The 18,654-nt window shown below is 33.8% G+C and overlaps 1 protein-coding gene across 2 annotated transcripts in view; it reads left to right on the top strand.

Moving 5' to 3' along the window:
• LOC105256106 (protein kinase C, brain isozyme) overlaps positions 1-11,669 on the top strand; it is a 55,780-nt gene extending 44,111 nt beyond the window's left edge. For both annotated transcript variants that reach the window (XM_011265773.3, XM_011265772.3), the window contains exons 5-14: positions 1,877-2,005; positions 6,984-7,137; positions 7,711-7,939; positions 8,241-8,372; positions 8,453-8,626; positions 9,171-9,262; positions 9,697-9,898; positions 10,364-10,552; positions 10,758-10,898; positions 10,977-11,669. In XM_011265773.3, the coding sequence (XP_011264075.1) occupies positions 1,877-2,005; positions 6,984-7,137; positions 7,711-7,939; positions 8,241-8,372; positions 8,453-8,626; positions 9,171-9,262; positions 9,697-9,898; positions 10,364-10,552; positions 10,758-10,898; positions 10,977-11,129 (1,595 nt within the window). In that variant the 3' untranslated portion in view covers positions 11,130-11,669. The remainder of the gene's footprint in view (positions 1-1,876; positions 2,006-6,983; positions 7,138-7,710; positions 7,940-8,240; positions 8,373-8,452; positions 8,627-9,170; positions 9,263-9,696; positions 9,899-10,363; positions 10,553-10,757; positions 10,899-10,976) is intronic.
• Positions 11,670-18,654: the final 6,985 nt, after the last annotated feature.

Genomic DNA, 18,654 nt, shown 5'->3' with positions numbered 1-18,654 from the left:
ATTTCCTAAAATTTTTCGCATTTATTAAGAAACACTCTATATACATATATGTAAAACTACGGTTTCCTACGGCTACACATACAGCGAAATCCTCGTTAGAATAATATCTAAATTTAATTATTAATTAAATTTATTTCTATTTTAAAGGGAATTTTTCGGGATTTTAATTTCAATGACAATTTTTTTGATCAAGTTCTTCGCAGGAAAAATTTCCAAAGAAAATATAATTTTGAATTCTGTTGTCTACAACTTTTAATGTTTCTCAAATACTATAATATATAAAATTAAATATTGAATTAACATTTTGTAAAAGGATAAAGTACGCTTAAGCGAATGATAAAGTTTTATGTGATTACGTCAACGTTTTATTTATGGTTGAAGGATTTGTGGCTTAATACTTTGAGTACTTGATTCTTTAAGGATTACGTAGGAATATAACAAAAGTCTATGTATAAATTAAGAATTTCGCTGTATGTATTTATTTAGATTACACTGACTCGCGAGATATACGAGTTCACTGTACATATGTATATACATACAAACAATGTTTGCCGTGCATGCACGTAAACGTTATATATCTATTACGTCCGTAGATTTATAGCGCCCACCTATCAGCGCGTAAATTCAAATAATCGTATAATATCTTCCCTTAACGGACATGCGAATCCCTGATTGCGCACTGTATGTTGATCACTGGCGTGATTATCATTCGTGTTACTCGCAATTTAGCTTTTTGTCGACATGTATTTGTACACAATTACACACGTCACTATCTATCATTATTTGTGCATCGAACCTCTCATTACTTTTACATATGTTTTCGCACTAGATAGCCAAAAAAATTTTGACATATGTACGCGTGGGAATACACATCATTACAAATGAGATTCTATGTTGTAGAAATAGTTTCTTATTTTTTGTAAAATACAATTCATTATAAATGATTTTATTTTACTATTGAATTATTAATATCGATTAACAGTTTTAAGAATTGAAGAGCGAATCGACATTCTTAAAGGCTCATTTAGCTAGATTTATTGCAGCAATTTTTGCTCCATTAGCTCTCTATAGATCGACAAAAACCAGTTATTCTCATATATACTTCCTCATTGGCAGCTCCTTCCTTCGAGCTGCAAGTTTTAAATTCGATTCGCTCTATGATCCCATTCACTCGCCGTTTCACGTTGGTGTTCTCGCAATACATTTTATATAATATATTTTCATTATATTACATTTTCATCAGCATGAAACAAAAGAATATTCTTCAATTTATTTTAAAACGCGAATTTTTTCGGTATTCAGTTTCCGTAACAATATATTCGGGCAGTTTATTTTGAAAGTGATGTTAAAAATATCTCGAAATATGTTTTATATTTATATATTGTAAATATTAAAAAATATAAACGCATATTTTAATTGTTGCATTTTTATTGCGTCAAATCATTTTTTCTGGTGAACATTTTTTTTTATTCAGATATTAATTTATTTAACATAAAAAAATATATATGCATATATATTTTGCTTGTAATTATGTTTGAAGCGTACTTTCAAGATAAACTACTTTCGTAATAAATGTTTCATTTATATTCCTGAGTCAGTTTATTTCCCACGCGTATATAGCATCTCCAGCGCGTGACCACAGCTGTATTCGAGAATTATTTAAGTTTTAAAATATCGGATGCTGATTTACGAATATTTCAAAAATGACGAACGAACCTACTCCCTCTCCCTTGCATTCATAATTTGAGACGCGAATGACAGCTGCGGTTTCGTCTAAAATTAATTGCACGAAGGGTCGATCTGATCGCGAAAAAGAGAAAAAGAAAGATTAATCATAGTCGATGCTGATATAATCGATAATGATCTAATGACGTAGCATGCGACATGAACGTACACAAGAGGTGCGAGGAGAGCGTGCCGAATCTATGCGGATGCGATCACACCGAAAGACGTGGTCGTATACACCTGCACATCACGTGTTCCGGTGGCAAACTCACCATAGAGGGTAAGTTCAGAATCAATTTATACTGATATTGATTTTGATACTTTTTTTTCCAACGTTTATGTCTCGAAAATCAACTTCTTGAAAATTTTCGCGCTTTTTGATATTTTAATTTCACAATCATCAGTCACGTATTATTACTTGTATTATTATATTAGATATTTGAAGCAGAACGCTATCGTGTTGATATGTTTTTTTTAAGTTATATTTTATTTATGCAATTATATGAATGAATTATTCAGCTAATGAATTATTCAGTTTCTCGTCCTCTCAGATTCTTAGATTAAAGTGGATTACTACCTGAGAGCGTAATTATTATTATATATCCTAAGAGAGTTATCTTATATTATTATTACATAATATTACACGATTTGATGACGGAATATATTTTACTCCTGCGATTATTTATTTATTACAACAATATATAACAATATTATAGTAATTTATAACAGTATTTTATGGCGATATAAATTATATGTCTTTTGATGATATAAGATATATTTTTTTAACTATACGAAAAGAACATAACTATTTTTTAAATATTTTATTTATGATTCTAAATAAAAAAAAGTTGAAATCTTACATGTTATAAAAAAAATAAATCATGCATGAAAACTAATGTACATTAAAATCTCATTTTTATCAATTTTTACTACTATTTCTCATTAAATGATTAAACTTATTCAACCTGCTCTTTAGATTATTTCATGGCAGTTAAATAATATTGAAAAAATAACCATAATCTCATAGTGTATGTTACGACCTTGCGTTTTATATACAGTATAAAATTGCGTTTTATATGCAATATAAGACTTTTAATTCAATTAACTTTTGTGAATTCTGACAATTCAATCATACCGCGAAAAAAAAATCCGATTTAAATTTTGCACAGTAAGTACTCGTCGATATGCCGTTTCCTGTCGAATCTGTGTCATGATTGCGATGATGTAATTTTTACAGCGAAGTTTCGAACGATGGAAAAGCATCGTTATTTCCTTTTTAACGAGAGACCGTTGTGAGCAAATCGATTAACTAGGATTTATTCATCGATTGCTACAATTCAACGAATTCAACGAATTTCTAACAAACGTTCAAATTAGAGATAAAGGAAGAGCAGAGAAGAAATGTTCATTACATAAATGACGCGATATTAATATTATAGTTTGTTAATGACTCTTTATTAGCTAGACTTACGAATGTTATTCGTTTATTAAAATTAATTAGGGTCCCTCTCTTTTCTTCAATCTACGATTTAATAAAACAGAGCAACGTTATCGTCATCCTTGCTCTCGAGGTCGATCGTTTCGGATAAATATGAATATGGTATAACATTATAGTGTCAGAATTCTTATCGGTCATATCATTTATAATCGAGGACGATAACTGTAGACGTTATAAGGTGTTATTACTGCAAGGACGAAATGGTTCTGAATATCATTACAACCTGAGAGCATAATTATTCGCAGTCTTCCTGACGTATATATATATTGGCCACATCCTCTAAATTCGCCGCGGCTGAAGTGCATTAAATTTTCCATGATTCTCATCAGATCGGTTTATCGAGGCTCATGCTGCTACGAGTGGCCTCGGCTTAACTTGTCTTAAATACACCCGATATTATGTTTCATATATTGCACGTGTCTGAATCGTAATACATTATTATATTTGTCATCTTCGTGAATCATTTTACATTAAAGATATCTTAAAGGTCTCTGATCTCAGGCTCAGATTGCAGAAATTTGCTAACTAACAAGCGATTATTAAATAATAGTTTTAGAGTGATAATTTTCTGTCGCAGCATTACGTTTTTAATTGTGAAAATATGTATTTTAGCTCTTTTTAAAGAATTCGTTTTTTGCATTTTAATATTTGTTTAGCTTGAGATATCTTAATTGGACATATCATTGAATCTTGTCAATTTATTTAGTTTCAAGTCGTATAAAGTCAATTATAATAAATTATTAAGGATAGACTATAAATTAAAAAATTGACGCATTATGTGAAATATAATATAATATCGTAACATATGTTTCTTATTATTATATATCTGCGAATTTAAATTTTGTATAAATTTCAAGCGGTTTGTATACCTTGTAATTGATATATTCTGTTTTGTAATAAAATACCAAAAGCTCGAGTAAATTATCAAAACAGTCAATAATATACTGATAATAATGAGCTTTGTTTTATGAGCTGACCAAGTTTGCATGTGTCTGCACGATGAATCGAGAACAGTTATATTTCAAGATTAAATATTTATTTATATATAAATTTGTCTTATAATCTATTTCTCTCAATGCAGTCGATTTTACGAGAATTATAATTATTTATAATATTCCTATTAATTGTTAATTTTTTAAATTATATATAAGATGAATTTTTTATAAAAATAAACATAAAGATCTTTTTTTCCTACATCCATTATAGATATCTCAAGTTAAAGAAAACAATAATTTAATACAATAATTTAAAACAATAATTTAATATAATAATTTAATTATTGTTGATTATAGAAATAAATGAGCAATTAATATACAAGGAGTAAATAATTAAGTAAGTTGTGAGAAAATTGCTTACCCCCTAGGGTTACTTCGCCGTTGCACGATGCTTTTCCGGGTCTTTGCTATCTCTCTTGTCCATCCTTTGATGCTTCTTTGGCACTTACACTCGCGAAAAGGCGATTAATTATGATCGCGCTTGCACTAATTGCGTACAATGGAACAATCGCGCGGCACTTTGCACGATACTCGCGACATTAATTGCACGCGACGCCACTTTATTAAATTGCGATGGAGGAAAAACGCGAAAACTTTGCTCGCGCAAGACTACGATTCGCTTGACGTTAGAAAATTACGCCAAATTACGCATGTCACTCATTGCGACACGAAATCTGTCGCTAAATAGTATATGTTTTTTTTTCGAAATGATTACTATCTTGTATTCTAACGAAGTGTAAATGCAAATAAATGAGATAAAATTGAAAATAAATATCCGCGGGTACAATATCTCTCCGAAAATACATACCGACTATTTGTCTATTTGCATGATAAATCTCGATTGCGAATAAACGTAAAATACGCGCTTTAATGGAAATCATTGATATACAAATGCTGAATTTTTACTATGCTGTGCTAATAAGTATTGAAATATATATAATTAAATACAATTGTGTTTATTAATTAAATAACTCGACTTGGAATCGATTCATTATGACATTTTGACGCCAATTAAAGATCGAGAAATTCAATAATAACATCGGTTATTTTGATATCGTGTGATAGGAATCGAATTAATGATTTGTTAAGACGCAATAATTGCAAAAATTAATCGATCGCGTAAGTTGATAATCGCTAATTGTAATGATTGTATATAAAGGAAATGTTCGCGTTTGATGTGATCTTATAATACTTCGTTACGTTCGTCTCGAGAAATAATATTAGAATATTAGTAATCATTTCAAAACGGAGCGACTTGCGTGACTACCTATTCGCTCGAGTCTCGAATCGCGAATGACTGAGTAAGGTGACTGCGTATAAACAACAGCGCCGGCAATGTTGCCGAAAACACACGTCGGATTTTCCGACATATAACGTATTGTTTTTTTTTATCTATTAGTCATAGAGGTCTTCCTTTACAGGTACAATAATAATATTTTTCAATTGAATCTGAATTTATTCCTTGTTATCGTGCCTTTACAAATATTTATTCTCGCGTCCTCCATTATATTTTCTCGTGAAAGAGAATAAAATTTATCTTTAATATAGGATTATCGTTTATATAGGTGAGAGAGAAATCCCTTAATAAATTTAGAAAATATTTGCGGCACCCGCTGCGATAACATCTTGCCGCGTATCGCAATATTTTCATCTAACTGTAAGTGGCTCTCGACAAGCATTGCGGGGAAACGGCGTGTCGATTCCCTCGAGGCTCTTATCACCTGTCGATTATCTCGAAAATTAGGTTTCTTCAAACTCATTCGCGGTAGCGCGCGAACGTACTACCAGGATATTACACCGTCCTCGAGGTTTAATCAAAGTTATCGATAAAACCTATTAGAGGTTTTTTCGCGCGAAACAAAGCGCGACTTTTCTCCACGTAATTAAATTTTTCTTAGTCACAGTTCATTTCTCTAGCTAATAAAGTACTTATTTATTAATTATATTATTTATTTATTTATTATTATGAAATGTCAGACATATATTTAGCATTAAATGTAGAATATAAATTATATAATCAATTTTTCTGCAATATAAGAAAGATTGACGAGTGTTGTAATATCACTTAAAAAGAGTTAAAAAAGAAGAGAAATTTCCTTTATTTAATACGACGTTTCGACCATATGGTTGTGGTCCTTATCAAGTATATACGATGAAATATAATAATCAGGAGGCAAACATAGCGCTTGTGAAAACCATCACGAGTCACTTCGTCGAAAAACAATGTTTTTCGACGAAGTCTCACATGGACGCATCAGTCTCTCTCGTTTTTTGAATTTAATTATATAACGTTTTTTATTTGTGACTCGTGATGGTTTTCACAAGCGCTATGTTTGCCTCCTGATTATTATATTTCATCGTATATACTTGATAAGGACCACAACCATATGGTCGAAACGTCGTATTAAATAAAGGAAATTTCTGGCTAGTTTGGTCGAATATAATTTTTTCAATAATCCTATAATAAATTAAATCGATATATAAAAAATACATAAATAATGTGATTGATAGTAGACAAAAATTGATAGGTAATACATGTATTTTAAAGTTTATGACAAACACTTGATAATTTACGACGCATTTTTTTCTAAATTGTTTTTAATACGCGAAAAATTTTTTGTTTGTAACAATATCGATGCTAACATATTTTTCAAAACATCCTACGCGAAATTCGTTTTCCGATAAATGTATGCTCCGGAACTTATCTTATGTATATCTTTCCTCTATAAATTCTTTCCGAAAGAATTTGATTTGTTCGTTCGCAGTGCGAGAAGGACGAAATCTTATTCCGATGGATCCGAACGGGCTATCGGATCCTTATGTTAAGCTGAAGCTAATCCCGGACTCGGACAATGTAAAGAAGAAAACAAAGACAATCAAGGCGTGCTTAAATCCAGAATGGAACGAGACACTCGCCTTGTAAGTTACTTTGCTTGCTTGTCGAGTTTGATTTATGACAAACATTTAGATATTTATTCTTGAAAATTTTAAGATGCAGATGTGTTTTTTTAACGATAAAGCGATTCGAGATATTTCCTTCCGACTGTGTGAGTTTCACGTGTATTAAATAGCTGAAAATAATACACCGTTCATTTGTTAAATCAACTACTTAGGTACACAAATTCTGTAATTTCGGCTAAAGTGAATTTGATCTTGATGTAAAATATTTCCCAAATTATACAAAACATCAAATTATGTGCAAGAGATTTTATTTTTTTTTACAACTTTATAAAATTTTAGTTTTTTGAAAATTTTAATTTTTTCTAACAAAGAATTATATATTGACATTTTATTTATCAACACTTTAATAAATTATATAATAACAAATTAATAGATCTTTTAAATAAATCAAATGTTTTATCTTTTCAATTTTTTCATCTTATGACACATCAAAGGATTGATCGTTCAAATAGGAAGAGCACATCTTTGAAATTGAAAATTGCTATTCTTGTGAGATAAAGCAGCATTTAGCAATCTGGCTTTTACTATTAGCGATCTGAAACCCGAGGATAAAGATAGGCGGCTGTTGATCGAGGTATGGGATTGGGATCGAACGTCCAGAAATGATTTTATGGGATCTCTATCTTTTGGCATATCGGAGCTTATCAAAGCGCCCGCGAGTGGTTGGTTCAAGCTGCTCACTCAAGAGGAGGGTGAGTTCTACAATGTACCTGTTCCTGAGGAAGGCGTCGACCTCGCCGAGCTTAAAACCAAAATGCGGGTATTTATTTACTTGACAAATGTTGCAATTTATATTCAAAATATAAAAGCACAATTTTAAAGTAATAAATATAAATATTTATTATTTTACGATTTGAAGTGAAAAATTAATGAAGAGTCCTTTTGAAATATCTACTTCAAATTATGAAATTGTTATTTTGATAAATATAACAAAGTAATTTCAAAATAACTTACTAATCGAGATGTTATATTTATCTTTTATTTCGTATTTCGAATAAAATAATTGCCTAGATATCTATAGTATGATTCGTACGCGGATATATTTCACGAATTTTATCTAGAAAACTTCGGTGACGAAGAAGACACATGCGACTCAAGATAAGGACGTGCCACACAATATGGGCAAGAGCGATTTGATACGAGCTAGCGACTTTAATTTCTTAATGGTACTCGGCAAAGGCAGCTTTGGCAAGGTGAGTTTTGACGATCTCGAGAAATGGTTATACCTCGAATTCGACTGCATCTCAATTTTGGGATCGATAATGAATTCAAGGTCTTGCTGGCGGAGAGAAAGGGAACCGACGAATTGTACGCTATCAAAATCTTGAAGAAGGACATCATTATCCAGGACGACGATGTGGAATGCACGATGGTTGAGAAACGTGTACTCGCGCTCTCGAATAAACCACCTTTCCTCGTGCAATTACATTCTTGCTTTCAGACAATGGTACGGACAAAATACTTTTTCGCTAGTCTGGATTACAGGATAACTTTTTTTATTTAGATTATAAATTTCAAGAAATTTAAATGAAATATGAATGAACAGAAAATATATTATTTTGTTTTTTATTTATTATTTTGTTTTTAATAGATAAATATGTACATGTACAAAGCTTATTCATTTTTGTCTCGTAAGCTAGGATTTTTATTTGTATGACGTACTGTAAATTTCAAAATAAATATTAAAATATTTTAAATATATAAAATTCTAAAACAGAAAGTAAAAAAATTCTGTCGTACAGCAAAATCCGACTGAAATGTGTAAAAAAGTAAACTAAGCTCTCGTTTATTCGCGTTTTAAAAATTTGCTTCAAACGTTATCAGAATGGTATAATCTGCTTATTAAGTTTTCTATTAAATTTTCACAAAGAGGGGAACATTGAGCGAAAAGCACATAAGCTTTCTTGTATGCGGGCGATGTGAAATGATGAAAGATTAACTGAAACACTTGCTCGCGCTTACAAAGATCCGCTTTCTGCTTTCCACCTCAGGATCGTCTATACTTCGTAATGGAATACGTGAACGGCGGCGATCTGATGTACCAAATACAGCAGTGTGGCAAATTTAAAGAGCCGGTGGCAGTGTGAGTATTTTAACGTCCGTGAACGTGCTCCGCTTTAACTTGCGGATCGATATCCTTAACTCTATTAAAGCGCCGTGAGAGACGATGACGACGACGCGACAACTCGAGAGCGATTCACGCTGTCGAACTTTCTCAACGCATTTCGAATACGAAATGAAAACCGATTGTACTCGAGAGATGCGTCTCGTCGAGACGGATGTTTGCGCGCGTTTGTATCGTTGTTTCGTCGTCGTCGTCATTTTCGTCGTGACCTTTTGCGTTACGCTTTGCTCGTTAATCTCGACCGTATCCGTTGTAAAACCTCGATTATTTTATCTCCGTGTCCGTGGCACGTTTCCATCGAATTTCGCACAAATCTTGTTCTCGTAGTTTTGAAACTCATCTCGAGTATATCTCCCTCGCGTCGATTTACGCGTCTCTCTTCACATTCGCAGATTCTACTCGTCTGAGATAGCGATCGGTTTGTTCTACTTGCACGCACGCGGCATCGTCTACCGCGATCTCAAGCTCGATAACGTTCTACTGGATCAGGACGGCCACATAAAGATCGCCGACTTTGGCATGTGCAAGGAAGGCATCACTGGCGATAAAACTACCAAGACCTTTTGCGGCACGCCCGATTACATAGCGCCGGAGGTAAATATTTCAACAGAACTTGTAATAACTTGTAATTGTCTTGAAATATTAACGAATGATACACACGCACACATTGTAAATTTCAAAATCAATTTTTCTTTAGCACAAATATGGCGAGAGGTATCATATATTTCTTATAATTTTATTTTAACTTTAATTTTCCTGATCTTGATAAGGTTTATATACTAAATCTCAAATTAAAATTTTGCCAAAATCAACTTTATTACGAGTAAAATATTACTCTTCTTCAAGGAAGCTTAATTTTCGCTAATTTATATTTTATTTTTGAAAATGATAAACATCTCGTAATTTTTACTGTAAAAATCGACTCTGAATTTTGCAAGAGAAATAATATCGTATATTTTAGCTGTATATAATCCAGGAAGATATCCAATAAAAAATTGAGCTGAAATTTTGAAACGATCTTACCTATCAGAATTATGTTGTTTTTTTATTCCTGCGCAGATTATCTTATATCAACCTTATGGCAAATCCGTGGATTGGTGGGCTTACGGTGTATTGCTCTACGAGATGCTAGTAGGTCAGCCACCGTTCGATGGCGAGGACGAGGACGAACTTTTCTCCGCGATTACGGACCATAATGTCAGTTATCCGAAGAGTTTATCCAAAGAAGCTAAAGAAGTTTGTAAAGCGGTAAGCATGTCTTCTATCCCAGTATTACCTCAATAGCTTCCTGGAATTTAAATAAGTTTAAATAGAGTTTTAGACTTATTTAAATATGCTCCGAATAATCTTCTTTAGTTTGTGTAACTTTCCATTTTCGATATTAAATAAAATTTATTTTTTTTTATTTATTCATGTGACTATGAATTTTTAATTCGCACGAAATTTGTTGCAGTTCCTCACAAAGAATCCGAGCAAGAGATTAGGATGCGGATCGCGCGGGGAGGATGATGTGCGGAGCCACGCGTTCTTCCGTCGTATTGACTGGGTGAGAATAGAGAACCGCGAGGTGCAACCACCTTTTAAGCCAAAGATTGTAAGCATTTGTCGCAGACAAATATTTTGGAATTTATTTAAAACAAAAATGTTTTCAACCATTGTTCTTCGTTTGCAGCAACATCGCAAGGACGTGAGTAACTTCGACAAGCAATTCACCTCGGAGAAAACGGATCTGACTCCTACGGATAAGCTGTTCATGATGAACTTGGATCAGACGGAATTTATGGGCTTCTCCTATCTCAATCCAGAGTTTGTGCAACACGTTTAAGCGGAATACTTTATCTCAGGCTCATATCTTAACCTTCACTTCGTTTCTCGTCCTTCATCTTTCTCTTTGTCACTCAGGACTCTTTCATCCCCCTCTTGCTCTTTATCCATTTTCTCCTCCTCTCTTTTTCTCTCGTTCTATCTCTGAATCTCGCTGTAGCATTTTCGCGATAAAAACGAGCGAGAATTTGGTGGGCTGTCGTTTTTGAATTTTGTTTCAATTCATGCGAAAATCTCCGATGTATTTTAAGCAGTCGCACGATAGCCAATTGTATCACTACGCTGTAAGAAAGGTAAAATAAGAGAAAGATATACGGCGTAGGTGCTGAGGATTCGAATGAATCCAAATAGCTATCGTGAGAAAAAGATGAATGAACGGAGAAGTAGCACGTAAAGAAGAAATAGTACGATAAGACGGAAATTTCAAAATCGATGTCTTCGTTCTCTGCGTATATTATTATGCATTTACTTCAGTAGTCTCTCTACTGTCGCCTTCCAGAGTATATATAATATATATATAGGACGAATGAATGAATATATATGTGATTATATATACATATACATAATATATATATATATATATATATACATAAAATCATTACGGTATATATTACATACATATATATATACATAAATAATATATATTATACATTACAAATTTCTATCGATATTTCGTTAACGTTGCACTTCTCGTCGGTTTAATCTTCTTAAGTAGCAAATCTTTAGAAACTTGGGTCCTTAGATTTTCCGAATTCACGACGAGTTGAGAATTTATTAGTGCTATTTCGAGATTGATTCTCATTCCGACATATATATATACACACACACACACACACACTCAGATATATACGCATACATACATGTATACATATAGAATATACTCACACGTGATATTCACCTGAACACACAACACAAAATATATAATATTTTTCCTTTCTCTCTTATTCGTTGCGAAAGTACGAATCTAAAGTGTCTTTTCTAGTTTTTCTCCGTCGTTCTTCGATAGGAACGCGGATACGACTACAGGAACCATGCTCGATAAATTCTCGTATATACATTATATCGCTAAGTAATGACACAGAACGCGATTTTGATGCGAGCCGGGGATGCGCTGAGTCGATCGCGGCCTGTTAAATAATAAGTGAGGAGCTCATCGCGTCGAATAATAGAGAGGACGATATCTTACAACACAAAAGTCTCGCATTTATGAGAGGAGAGACTAAAGTTGACAATATAAACATCGGCGTGTGCGCGTATAGAAATTCATGTATTCTTCGTTGAAGTAATAATACGATATTGCGATATTATTCGACACGATAATATTTTACACGCGGGATGCGCGCGCGAGAGAGAGAGAGAGAATATACAATTAACTCGAATACACTCTCTACAATTACGTAAAATTTTTTACCGTACCGTTGTACGAACGGATTTTCTGATTTTACGTGTGATATATATTATTATAGATACGACGCGAAGAATTTTTATTCTCGTGGTACCATTATATATATATATATAAGGAAATACAAATTTTATAAAAATAATGATAAGCGTATTTATATCGCTTATGAGTACGCTTATCATTATTATGAATAATGTTTTCCATGTGAGCGAAGAATTATTGATTTCGCATTGTCTTGACAATCGAAAGGATCAAGAACAGAGTCTTGGTCCACTTAGCGCTTTCCTCGCGCATCTTTGTAATTATATCGGTGCGCTTGCTTTTCTCGCTGAGTCTCTCTCTCATTTGTCTCGTCGAGAAGGGCACAATTATCGGAGGGAGCTTATGAAAACTTAGTACAAGCGAATATATAAACAAAAGGAAAGGCATACTTATGCAATGTTTTCCTCTGTTTCTTCAACGATCGCGTGCGATCAATAATGTTGTTAATAATTATAATTGATTAATGCGCATATATAATTATATTGTAGACGTAGTTGACGAGCTCGCAACGCGAGCTTTCTCTTCGTTTTTGTACATCCAGTATTGGTAAATCGACGAGCGACTCTTCTTCGACATTATTTATAAGATGCAGTTACAATTGATGTAATTACGTGAGATATAAGATTGCCAAGGCAAAAAATGATGACAGAATTTTTTGCGCTTCAAATATCAAATCGTTACAAAAAAATAATCGTATGTAATTGCTCGTCGAGTTGCCGCATAAAAAGATAAAGTTCTCAAAGATAAGCTTGTATCCTTTTTCCCGACTCGTGTCTGTCTTTTCGCATTGTAAACGATGAATTTTCACGATTTAATCGCGTCTCGATTAAATGACTCATAATTTAATCACGGCAGGATTCAAACTCGCTACACGCTTGCAACTTGAATGCATCGTGAAGTTGTATTCACCGAGTAGTGAGATTTTTCTTGTATAGATGTTATGTCCCGATATTTCAAATTAAAAAAAATAATTTTTTCGTTGCTGTATAAAAATACGCTTTTACGGGCACCGTCCTGGCAAAAGGATACGAGTTCACGTTTCTTTACAACTCTGAGAATATTAGTTATTATTGAGCGTGTTCCGGTAATATAAAAGATTTAATATAACTCTCTCGCCCTTTTTCTCAACGGGTGATTCGATATTGTCCTTCGATCGGACGCCTTCGCGCAGTCTTGTCGCGAAATCATGTTCTCATTTTAATATCAGGCTTTCTGATATAATTTCGGGGAATCGTAACTCGCAAATTTATTGAGCTAACCAAATTTTCTTCTTTCTTGTATAGCATATATATACATTGTTAATTATAATCTATATATATTATCATATTATATATATTATAACTATATTATTATACATATATATAAGTCGATGTGGTAGTTGGCATACATTAGCTCTCTACATAACTTGTGTTCTGCGCATTCGTTCGCGTCTTTCGGATAATACGATTATGCGATATATTTTTCGCTTATCTATGACATTATAGCACCTTTAAGTAATGTAATAAAAAAATTATTACGCATGTTAAAATAAAATGTACCATTCCACGTTCGCAGTCACAAATCTGATGCCACTTTTATGAAAGGTACGACGATAACATTCGTTGCTAAAGCGGACCTCGAACATCCTTGCAGGAGACTGCGCGATCTGCGTCCGAAATCTATTTTTGTACTAAAAAAAGAAATTCAAGAAAGGGAGATTGTATCGCTTCTCTTCTTTCCCTACGCGTTTATCTAGTAGATATCTCGTTGTCACACAATTGTGGCACTTTCTAGTCTGTACGCTGGTTCAGGCGTTGTAAGAAGGCACCATTAAAGGTAGCTGATAAGTCACAATTGCTGACGCATCTATTTAGGAGAAAGAGAAGGAGAGGAGAGATGCGTTTAGGCTGCAAACTTTGACGAGAGCAAAAATACGATTTCGCGACAAGACATTTTTCTTTCATTTTAATTAATTGTAGATTGTTATCTATAAAAATTATGTGATAAAAATTTAATTCTAAATAGTACATATTATTTTAATGTAAAATCTTTATTAAATTATCTTTCTCTCTCTCTCTCTCCTTTCTATTTCTTTGCGTTTATAAAATGACTGTTTTCAGGAATGCAGACGCCATCTTTTTTTTTTCGAGGAATAAACGTGCAGCTAATTGCACGCGAGTACGGCATATGTTTTTTTATTAAAAATTTTCTTTTTGTATTGTTTAGAATTGAGCATAAAGAAGACATTGCGCATTGCGCTTATCTGAAGGACCGACACTCTCATTCTTGGCAATCCACTCTCTCGCTTGTGCGTAACTGATCAGCGGCAAGATTTGATTTGATGACGAATACTTGAGAAGTGGCAAAGTCTTTAATGAGAAATGTCAAATAAGTGATGGTGATTTTATAACAATGGTGCTGGTTTTTTTCTTAATAGAGACGTGGCATGAGATATATTAACTTTTGCGGTAGCTGCGTCTCTATTGTCGATCTCTCTGTCTATCTCTTTCCCTTCCTTTCACTCACTCTTCCTTTAAACTGTGTTGTTCCTTCTGTCTCTTTTTTCGAAACTCTAGTTCTAGATGTTCGATCTTTTTCGAAAGGTAAGGAGTAGAGTATATTCTTATTAATATATTATAGTTTTTTTTTTAGAATATCGAGTTCGCGCGTGTTCATTGATCGTGGTTCTGAATGAGAAAATCCTGTCGAAAAATCACGTCGAGTCTTTTCAGCGATGAAAATGGAAAACGTGGATATGACAAGCCGTGAGGAAAATTGAGAATTAGATATCTAACATTAATGTTTTTACTTGCTCCCTATCTTTGCACATATTAATATATTATTGTGCATAAGATAACAAATTGCTTTTCCAACGAGAAAAGAGATAAGATGTACGATGTTGAGAAAATATGCGCAAGATGAGATATTTTTCTTTCAGAACCGTGAACAATGTTTGCGTGCGTAACGCATTTGCGGCGATATTAAATTTTAAGATATTTTATCCGAAACATCTTTGCAGCAAAATCTTTGCTGGCAACATTTGATTTCAACACATTACAAGGATTTATTTCATCATAATTTCTGTAATGCGCTATTTTTGTCTTTGTAACGTATATAGTTATTTCTCCATGAAAATATCCCAACAAGTTTTTGGAAAAAACATTCACATGTTAATTATCCTTGTAGTCGATATACTTTTCTAATTTCGCTGCAAAGGTTAATAACGCTGCAAAGGTGTACGCACGTGTGTAATCGTGGAACGTAGTCGAGCGATTGATTAGCGCGTTATACTTAGCTCTTAAGTTAAATGAGAAGAGTAGCGAATAAAAAAGAACAAAAAAAAAGAAGTAAGTAAGAAAATAGGAAAAATATAGAGAGACATAGAGTAATATACATATATATATAGAAGAGAATAATCGCGTGTAGAGCTCTCTCTTTCATCCTACCATACTGTAATTAAATCTGTCGTTCTCCTGATTACAATGCCCATATATAATACACTTATTTACACATATACACGCATATTTTTAAGATGTTTTTGTGCATTTATAATGTCGTAATAAAAGTTCCGAATCTCTCTCGTGTCCTGGCAAAATTTGCTAGACCCCTTGCAATAATATCTCGTTACTGTTTGTATATGTTTAAATAACTTTCAATATTTATTTAATATTAATATTTGAAATCATCAGAATTTTTTGATATTCTGAAATGAAATATCTTTAAACTTAGTATGTTATTTAAAAAATTTATCTCGTTTCACTCTGTTCATTTTTGAAAAATCTAAAATATTGTGTTACATAATATAAAAGATTTTTCCATTAAAAAGTGGAAAAAAAAGTTTGCCAATGAAATATTTCGAAGATTAACCGTTATAGAAAAAAATTTTTTTATAATGTGTGACTACATTTTTTCATGATAAATTATTTTTCTCTCATTCGTTTATGTTATACGCCGAACGATATTATTTTTACCTGATGAGAAATTGATTTAATCTTTCCGCATTGTCATACAATATACAATGGATTGGGATCCTTGTGTATTGTTTGTTTCCTTAAAATGCTAAATAATTTTTAACATGATACTTAAGAAACGAATGAATAAGAGCAAAACGCGGATGGTACATTTCTTAAACATTAATTATTCGCGAAAATTTTTAACGTACACAAGGCATATATATAAATATTTTACTTGATGTATATACCAAGATATAGATTCTCATTTTTGAGAATTCTATAAAATTAAATAATTTTATTTAAATAATCATAATTCTTAAAATTTATTCAATTTATTAATTTTTAGTTCATTTATTTCATACTTTTACTACTTTTATACAATAAAATTAATGCATTTTTGTGCATTATGTAAAATATAAGGTAGTATTTCTTTGTTATTTTTTTTATTATTTTTACACAAACCTTTATACTTAAAATCACCGTATTATCGATATGTATTACACGGCTTTTTAGAATGGAATTTATCGATGCTCCAATTTTAATAAAAATTGCATTTAAATCTCGCGCAATTTTTAGGAATCAAATTTCATTGATTGTTCCGTATTCGACTATTCCACTTTAGTTCTGTTCGTGTAGCACCTGATTGATCACGTCTCCAATTGGCCAATTCAAAATAGAACTCTTTGATTGGTCAATCGTTACTGGTTACCCTAGGCACAGGTCGATATAATTGGACGTGATCAAACGTGACTCGGCTTTAGATCTGTTGAGTTACTCTATAGCGGCCTTTTCATTGACGCTACTTTTTAGCGTCAATGAAATTGCACCTTAAGTTGGCAGCCCTACGAGATAGGCTGTGCAGCACTGCGCGTATATAAAATAAATTTGAAATCGCTTCTAGCCTAACCATCTTCACGCGATCGACTTTATTTGAATTGCACGGCATCGCATCGAATTATGATGCGGCGCCGATTTGTTCGAACGTAATTCGGGACATCGCGATGCTGTATAAGCGTCGAATGAGCACGAATTGTCACGCAAATATGATAAATCACATCTACTCACCGTTCACCGGCTGTTCCACAGGCCGCTCCACTCGTTCGCCTCGGGACGTCCCATTCCGATCTTGATGCACATGATATCATCAACGCGAACGCGCGACACTTTATTCGGCACTCCCGATATTCGCTCGCATCCGATAATCATCATCAAAGGCGCAAATAATGCGACGCAACTTCGCTCCATCTTCGCGATGACGCCATCACTGAATGTCGTCAAAAATCGCTGTCGCGCGTTTCCATCGACACACTATAAAAGTCGCGCGATCATTCTTCGACACTTTCGACGCTCGTTCACTCGCGATATTCGTTTAAAAACGGTTAAAAGACACGAAAAATGCGGACGTACGACGATCCGTGTAACTGCGTATGACTCCAAGTCACGTATGACGCGTATGACGTAGCTATGACGCGTATGACGTAGCAGTCACGTGCCAACATGGCGGCCGAACCAGTGCGCACTGGTTCGGCCGCCATGTTGGCGCGTGATCGCGACGTCATACGCGTCATACGTGAATCGGAGTCATACGCAGTTACACGGATCATCGTACGTCCGCATTTTTCGCGTCTTTTAACCGTTTTTAAACGAATATCGCGAGTGAAAGAGCGTCGAAAGTGTCCAAGGATGATCGCGCGACTTTCATAATATGTCGGTGAAAGTGCGCGACAGTTATTTTTCACAGTTCAGTGATAGCGCGATCGCGAAAATGGAGCGAAGTCGCGTCGCGTTATTTGCGTCCTTGATGATGATTATCGGATGCGAGCGAATATCGGGAGTGCCGAATAAAGTGTCGCGCGTTCGCGTTGATGATATCGTGTGCATCAAGATCGGAATGGGACGTCCCGAGGCGAGCGAGTGGAGCGGCCTGTGGAACAGCCGGTGAACGGTGAGTAGATGTGATTTATCATATTTGCGTAACAATTCGTGCTCATTCGACGCTTATACAGCATCGCGATGTCTCGAATTACGTTCGAACAAATCGGCGCCGCATCATAATTCGATGTGATGCCGTGCAATTCAAATAAAGTCGATCGCGTGAAGATGGTTAGGCTAGAAGCGATTTCAAATTTATTTTATGTACGCGCAGTGCT

Source organism: Camponotus floridanus, unplaced genomic scaffold, assembly GCF_003227725.1.
Source record: "Camponotus floridanus strain SB8 unplaced genomic scaffold, Cflo_v7.5 scaffold19, whole genome shotgun sequence".
Classification (NCBI taxonomy): domain Eukaryota; kingdom Metazoa; phylum Arthropoda; class Insecta; order Hymenoptera; family Formicidae; genus Camponotus; species Camponotus floridanus.
The sequence above is the reverse complement of the archived record's forward strand: the minus strand, read 5'-3'. Positions and strand labels throughout refer to the sequence as shown.